Source organism: Lolium perenne, chromosome 5 (genome assembly GCF_019359855.2).
Source record: "Lolium perenne isolate Kyuss_39 chromosome 5, Kyuss_2.0, whole genome shotgun sequence".
NCBI classification, from domain to species: domain Eukaryota; kingdom Viridiplantae; phylum Streptophyta; class Magnoliopsida; order Poales; family Poaceae; genus Lolium; species Lolium perenne.
The window spans coordinates 534,942-543,655 of NC_067248.2; the positions used below are offsets into that span (position 1 = coordinate 534,942).

At 41.5% G+C, this 8,714-nt stretch overlaps 1 protein-coding gene across 1 annotated transcript; it reads left to right on the plus strand.

The window, feature by feature from the left end:
* The first annotated feature begins 227 nt into the window (after positions 1-227).
* LOC127319761 (uncharacterized) lies at positions 228-679 on the plus strand. The gene is made up of 2 exons (XM_051349740.1): positions 228-389; positions 476-679. The coding sequence occupies exons 1-2, from the start codon at positions 228-230 to the stop codon at positions 677-679; spliced, it is 366 nt and encodes a 121-aa protein (XP_051205700.1).
* The last annotated feature ends 8,035 nt before the right edge of the window (positions 680-8,714 follow it).

The following is an 8,714-nucleotide window of genomic DNA, read 5'->3' on the forward strand; positions in this document are numbered from 1 at the left end:
ACATAAGGTCCGACGGTTCGTTCCCGCGCGCGTGGAAATCGATCGTCTCCATTACTGCACACGGAAACAGAGAGAAGATCGCCGGCGCGGAATTTGCATCGCCGCCGGCGCCATGACCGGCGCCTTTTCACCTCCCTCTCCCCTATATATATGCCTTGTTCTTCCTCAGATCTCCATAGCCACCAAAACTGCACCATTAGCCCCGGCCAACCCTCATGGAACCCGAAATGGTCAAGCTCGCGCGCGCCCTCGACTTCCCTCGATCTGAAATCTACTATAATGTCATGGAGAAGATGAATTTTAAGATCACGTACACCCTCCGTGCGAAGAGGGTGGAGAGGTGGATCCGCGCCGTTAGGAGGGATTTCCTCGACGCCGCGGAAATCAAGGTTAGTTTTCCATGGCTTAAAATTTAGAGATATCATGCATATAAAAGCATCCAAAATTCCAATGGTGTTTTTTTTTGTGTTTGAAGGTCGTGGGCTTGGACTCCGAGTTCACCGACCCTCGCAAGGGTAACCAACGCGCCACCGTCCTGCAACTCTCCGTCGCGCAACACACTCTGGCGTTCCATAGTATGCATGCCGATGAAGTGCCACAAATGCTCATCGATTTCCTTGCGGACAAGAACATCAAATTCTGTGGAGGGGCTAATAATATTCCATATGAATGCCGATAATAATATTAATAAAGGAATAAAAATAAAATTATTCCATATTCAAATTCCTCGCACTTTTCTAATAGTTATGCATATGTTATTTGTCCACTTGCGGTTTAAAGATTGAAAGATATTAATTATTTGGCAATATTATATGAATAATGCAAATATTATTTGATAATAATATTAATAAAGGAATAAAAATAAAATTATTCCATATTCAAATTCCTCACACTTTTCTAATAGTTATGCATATGTTATTTGTCCACTTGCGGTTTAAAGATTGAAAGATATTAATTATTTGGCAAAATTGTATGAATAATGCAAATATTATTTGATAATAATATTAATAAAGGAATAAAAATAAAAGTATTCCATATTCAAATTACTCACACTTTTCTAATAGTTATGCATATGTTATTTGTCCACTTGCGGTTTAAAGATTGAAAGATATTAATTATTTGGCAATATTATATGAATAATGCAAATATTATTTGATAATAATATTAATAAAGTAATAAAAATAAAATTATTCCATATTCAAATTCCTCACACTTTTCTAATAGTTATGCATACGTTATTTGTCCACTTGCAGTTTAAAGATTGAAACATATTAATTATTTGGCAATATTATATGAATAATGCAAATATTATTTGATAATAATATTAATAAAGGAATAAAAATAAAATTATTCCATATTCAAATTCCTCACACTTTTCTAATAGTTATGCATATGTTATTTGTCCACTTGCGATTTAAAGATTTAAAGATTTTTAAATTTCTCACATTGGAATGCTATATTATTATCGTATGATAGTATTGACAACAAGGTACAACCACATTCGCGGGAGCACGGCAGGAAAGAACCGAGAAGTTAAGCGTGCTGAGGGTGGAGTAGTGTGAGGATGGGTGACCGACCGAGAAGTGACCAAGTCTAAAATTTGAATATGAATTATTTGTAATTACCATTAACAATGGTCCAAGTGAGAGAGTAAAGAGTAAAGATTAAAGAAAAACAAAAAAACGAAAATGAAAAAAGATAAATACAAAAAGAAAAAAAACTTTTGTCCCGATTTTTGTTACGAGCCGGGACATATGGTCCTCCAGCCTAAACACCTACATCGCAGCCACGTGGTGGACTTTATGTCCCGGCTGGTAACCGGGCCGGGACAAAAGGCTGGACCTTTTGTCCCGCCTCCCTTGTCCCGGGTGGCCGGCCGGGATAAAAGGGTCTTACGGCCCGTGACATTAGGCCTATTTTTCACTAGTGTCATACAACTCATGGATCATACAAGGTGTACATAAAAATTAACCATAGAAAAACAAAAAGGATGTGACTCTTATGCATGTTGTAATCTTCTATTGAGCTGCCAACCACCCTGGTTGTAGATATCCCGAGCGACCGTCTCCAGACGGGTACACCCAGAATCCATATGTGCACGTTGAGACTCCGGTAGAAGATAAGACCACTCGTGGATCCAATGTGTAACCACTCGGATAACTTGTAGAAAATGAGAGTTTGTGCTTTTGTTAAAAACCATATCATTACGACAATTCCAAATAGCCCACATCAAAACACAAATACCCCTACGTATTTGTTCCTTTGATTTTTTCTCCACTCCATTTAGCCAATTTTCAAACATATTTGTAACATTAGCTGGTGGAGGAACATTAAAAGTATATTGAATGGTTCTCCAAATAAGGTTGCGAAGGGACAATCAAAAAATAAATGGTTTATTGATTCATTAGCATCACAGAATACACACTTTTTACATCCATTCCAGTTTCTTTTAGCAAGGTTATCCTTCGTAAGAATCATTGTTGTAGAGAAACCACATGAAGATCCTAATCTTCAGTGGCACCTTTATTTTCCAAATATATCTACGTAAGAAAACCGTATGACCGTTCATCATATTCGCATACATGGATTTAACCAAAAAAAGACCAGAAGATGTTAACTTCCAAACAAAAACATCTTGATCATCCGACAAGTTAACCGTAATTAAGCGATGGAGCAATATTAGCCAAACCTCAATTCTATCATTCAATAAAGTCCTCCTGAATTCGATATTCAGCGGATTACCTGTTAAGACATCCGATACCAGAACGTTTCTCCGGCGTACAATGCTATATAATGAAGGGTATTGTTCAGCTAAAGGCCTATCACCTAACCATATGTCCTCCCAAAAGCGAGTACTTTGACCATTTCCAACCTTAAAGGAACCCCAGGAAAAAAACTCGTCTTTAACTCCCATAAGTCCTTTCCAAAAAGGAGAGTCGGTGGGTTTAGCTGTCACTTGTGACAGAGTTTGAGTTCGGAGATATTTGTTATGCAACAGCTCCTGCCAAACCCCTTCCTCATTTAAGAGCTTAAACAACCACTTACTGAGTAAGCATTTATTTTTGATATCTAACACCTCCACCCCGAGACCCCCTTGGTCTTTAGGTCGACAAATAATGTTCCATTTAGTGAGCCGATATTTACGCTTATGCTCATCATTCTGCCGAAAGAATCATGACCTATAGAAATCTAATCTTTTTCTTACCCCTTTAGGTATTTCTAAAAAAGATAGCATAAACATCGGCAGACTAGTAAGGATGGAATTAATAAGCACTAGTCTGTCTCCGTATGAGAGTAACTTGCTTTGCCAGCAACCTAACTTTCGCTCAAAGCGGTTCTCCACTGGATTCCATTCCTTGTTGAGAAGTTTTCTATAATGTATTGGAATACCCAAGTAACTAAAGGGAAGAGAACCAGCTTCACAACAAAAGATTTGCTTATACTGGTCCTCATGGTCCTTAGCCTTTCCAAAACAGAAAATTTCACTTTTATGAAAGTTAATCTTGAAGGCCTGATAATTGCTCAAATATGCATAGAATTAATTTCATGTTGACCGCCTTTTGAAAGTCATGTTCCATGAAAAGAATGGTATCATCTGCATATTGTAGAATGGAGACCCCCCCCCTCAACTAGATGTGGGATGAGACTACCAACTTGACTATCCTCTTTAGCCCTTGCAATTAGGATAGCCAGCATATCGACCACGATGTTGAAAAGGATAGGAGAGAGAGGATCTCCTTGCCTCAGCCCCTTCCTAGTTTGGAAATAATAGCCAATATCATCATTGACCTTTACTCCCACTGACCCTCCCTGAACAAAACCAACTAAATCACACCATTTAGGTGCAAAACCTTTCATGCGCATAGCTTGTTGAAGAAAAGGCCATTTAACTTTGTCATAAGCCTTCTCAAAATCAATTTTGAAAAGGACGCCATCCATTTTCTTCCTATGAAGTTCATGAATGGTCTCATGCAAAACGACTACTCCTTCAAGTATATGTCGTCCAGGCATGAAAGCAGATTGCGTAGGATTAATAACTTTGTGTGCGATCCCAGTTATTCTATTAGTACCTACCTTTGTGAATATCTTAAAACTTACATTTAGTACGCAAATAGGCCTATAATGCTGAATCTGAACGGCATCTTCCTTCTTAGGAAGTAAGGTAATGACCCCAAAGTTAAGCTTACATAACTGGAGATCACCTTGCTGCAATTGCGCAAAAATATTTATTAGATCAAGTTTAATAGTTTCCCAGAATTGTTTATAAAACTCAGCTGGGAACCCGTCTGGTCCATGAGCTTTATTGTGTTCCATCTGAGAAATAGCTTCAAAAACTTCTTCATCAGTGAACCCAGCTATGAGAATAGAATTTTCCTCATGAGAGAGATGAGGTATATCCTCGGTCCTATCTTCTCTCATAGTAAAATTGTTTCTACTCGGCTCTCCAAAAAGTTTCTTATAATACTCTGTGATAAAGACTTTGAGATTTTCCTCGCCTACGATTGTCCCTTCGTCTTGCTCTAATTGAAATATTTTCTTTTTCTATGTTTTCCGTTTGCAATTAGATGAAAATATTTCGTATTGTTTCCACCTTCTTGCACATGTTTGACCTTTGCTCTCTGAGCCCATTTGGCTTCTTCCTCCCTTCGGAGTTTAGCCAGACTATCATTAGCATTACGTAAAACATCCCGCTCGGCTGCCAGAAGGGGAATTGTTTCCGCCTTTATGTCAAGCTCATCGATAAGAGAAAGTAGCCTCTCCTTTTCTTTTTTATAAGCCCCACTTCGATTCTTTGCCCAACCTCTTAAGAAACGTCTTAAGTGTCTGATTTTATTTTGCCAAATTTCAATTGGGCTGCTACCCGACACAAATGCATTCCATTCTCTCTTAATCATTTCATGGAAACCACCCTCCCGAAGCCTTGATAGTTCAAAAGAAAATTGTGCCTTATTACCAAGGTGAGCTTGTTCCCCTGAGTCAATAAGGAGAGGAGTATGATCAGAGCCCGAGCGTGCGGGTGCTAGAACTGATACAAGAGGAAATTTCTGCTCCCAATCAACACTAGCTAGCACTCGGTCTAGCTTCTCATATGTCGGGATTTGTCTTCTACTCGCCCACGTGTATTGTCTCCCAGTGAGTACGATTTCTCTGAGATTATGGCTTTCTATAATCGCATTAAAAACAAAAGGCCAGCAGGCATTATAATTGTTATTATTCTTTTCGTGCGGAGATCTGATAATGTTGAAATCACCTCCGATGAGTATAGGCAAAGTTTGTTTCTCACACATACGAACAAGCTCCGCAAGAAAAGGTGGTTTCTGAGCATCCTGAGCAGCGCCGTATACTGCTATGAAGGACCATTCAAAACCATCCATTTTAGAACACAGATGAATCTTAACACAAAACTCACCAACGTCAACGTTTCTGACAATGAGAGCCTCAGTATTAACCCCAACAAGAATACCGCCGGACCTCCCCTGAGGCGGTAGACAAAACCAAACAAAATTGCATCCTCCTGCTAAATCTCTTAAGAAAGAAGTCGCAAAGTTAGATCTCCCTGTCTCCAAAAAGGCAACGATATCTAATTTTTGTTCTCTTATAGTCTCTTTGATAAAGAGGTGCTTACATGTATCCCGCAAACCCTCACTATTCCAAATCAAAGCTTTCATTTTATGATTTTTGCTTCTGATTCTTACTGATTCTTGTACTACGTCTCACCTTAGCTTTTTCAACTTTAATAGGCTTCTTCCTACACACCCGGCTGGATTTTACCTCTTGGCAAACTTGATCCGTATGATCATCCAACCCCATCTCAACATCTTCGATTAAGTCCTCACAAAGACCCGAAACCTTAGATACAAACAGATTATGAGGATCATCCTCACCTATTTTTTTGTTACGCACTAAGATTGTAAGCTCTCTTTCATTTTCAACATCTTTAAGGTTTTTAATAGATGCCGCTACTTCATTAGCAGAATTTCCAAAGGAGGCCCCTAACTTATTGGCCCGCGATAAAATCACAACATCGGGAAGAGAATTAACCGATAGCTTTGATGTTGAGATATTACCTTGATTATTACGCTGCTGAGCTAGATGCATCGCCCTTGCCATCTGAGTGTCATCTGAATTCGGCTGAGCGCGAAGACGATCACTAGAACGTATCCCATTAATTGACGCTTCAGATATACCCCCAAAAGAGAGAAGCTCCTCCCTAGTAGGTATTATAGATTTCTTCGTTGCATTAGCTAACATAGAAGAAGAAGGCAATAAGGTTCCAAAAAATTCATCACTCCCGTATGGAATAGAAGAGAAAGTGTTGGAAATAGAATTACCATAAGAAACTCCATCAGAATTAAAGTTCTTGCCCGGCCCCTTGTGGACCATCGAAGATGATCTCGGAGAAGCTGCAACTTTAGGCACAACAAATGGTACCGAAAGCTTGCCATCTGACGCCATCCCTATGCCCTCACCCAAGGCAGAAGCGCCTGGCGCGACAGCTTGCTCTTGAGATATTTCAGAAGCGGCGGAGATCGGGACACCCAGTGTATAAGCACCTATTGCTGCAACCCCAGATGTCTCTGCTACTGCAGCTACCTGTGACGGGGCAACAATGCCGCCAACAGCCTTGTCCTTACCAAACGGAGATGCAACTTTCGCCTTTTCAAAAGTGGCATCAGCCGGCAGCATCTCTCACAGTACAATCAGCAACCTTCTCGGATGTATCTGAAGAATTTTTTGTACTCCCTAAAGCACCCACACTAGAAACATTCAGAGGTGAAGAGGGAGACTGAAACAGCTGTCGGCGCGCTGATGGTGAAACATGCTCAGTAGCAAGTGGTGAGATAGTTTTGTCTCTGGAAAATGAACCAAAAGAAATAGATGTGTCCATTGGCACCGTACGTGCACCAGGAGCACTAATGATCACACCACCACTCTTATTCTTCGTCGGCCCATCAGTTTGTTTTTCATCAGATTTGTCACTTTTAGACTTATCTAAAGTGGAATCAGACTGAGAATCCTTGCCGTTCTTATCAGCACCATCTGTTCCATCATCCTTATTGGAATCATCCTTAGGCTCCTCACTGTCAATTGCCATATCATACTCTTCTAGTTCAAAAGTTAGGACATAGCACTCATCCTCATGCCAAAGTTCTTTCTGATAAGGTATAAGAGAGATATCTACTACCTTCACCAAAGATCTCACAACCCCATGGCATCGAGTGTATGCCATGTCGACCTCCTTTGTCTTCCCAATCAGACCACCCAGACCCCATAGAGTCAAGTAATTTCGCAGCAAATCATCAGGTACTCCAGATATTAAAACCCAAACCTCTTCCAACCGCCTAGTTGGTTTAGTAGCCGATTTCCATTCAGTAAATTCCATAGAACAAGCCGTCCCTTTTACTTGGAAAAGACCAATACTAGTAGCCCTTGCTAACTCCACCTTATTTGGAAATTGTGTCACATTGTTTCCTAGAGGTTGAACATACCACTGAAAAGTATCGTCCACAATCCACCTAAGGCGTTCAACAATTTTGTCCACCGTAAGATTTCCTCCTGTGACTGTAATCCTCCCCATTATCCCATTGTCACACTTGGGTCGAAAAGAAGGCATCGGCTGAACCTCCATGAAAACTAGCTCCTCTTGTCCATAACCGTAAACAGACAATAATGGCTTAGGCGCTGAATGAAGATGACAATCCTTATTAGCATGATCAGGGGACTCACAGAAGTCACATATTTCAGCCGTGCAATCAATAGAAAAATGGCCAACAACGTCGCAACGAAAACACTTCACTTTATCTGGATCTTTGTGTTTCTTCTTGGTCTGCTTAGCCAGCCCTCCATTTCCTCCCAAAACTGCAGACCCAACACCATCCTCCTTTTGTTCAACGGCCTTTTGCTGCACAGTTTTACCAGGTGGCTGCTGACCCGCTGCAGTCTTGGCGTTGATCTTCTTAGGCTGGAAAATGACCGCACCCGCCTGAGAGCGCTGAACCACAGCAGGTGGTTGCTGCTGCTGCACATTGACCGTGGCACCAGCCATCTGCTGCACCACAGGCCGATCGAGAGCCTCTTGAAGTTGACTATCATTGTTCCTATTCCTATCACCAGTTCGTCCAGCGCCTGTTCCTCCCCCTGGCCTATTTCCTCTGAACTCATATCGGCGACGATTACGGTATCCGGGATAACCATTACCTCCGCCATAGAACTCATCAGCACCACCATTGCCTGGGTGAAAATCTCCGAAACCACCTGACTGCACTCCACGTTGGAAACCATTGAAATTGTTGAAGTTACCCTGATTATTGTAGTTCCCCTGGTTGTTAAAGCTTGCCTGGTTATTGAAGTTGTTGTTGAAGTTTCCCTGGTAGCCACGTCCACCACCACTCCTTGGATCTCCAAAACCTTGGTGGCCTCCTTGTTGGAAATTCCCCCGGCCAGCAAAACCACTAGGACCTGCACCAGGATCTCCTCCACTAACAAACTGCCTTGGACCTCCGCCTTGACCATCACCTCTACCACCGCGATTCGCCATGGCGAGACAAGAACGTCGGCGCCAGTCTTCCTGGCCGCGAGAAAGAGGAACCCTAGTCGCGTCTCTACTGGACTGCCTCCACGTGAATCCGAAAATTCCACGCAAGCCGTATCCGGCCGGGATTTCCTTAGGGCCCGTATGGCCCATATTTGGATTGAACCCATGTAAGCCCGTA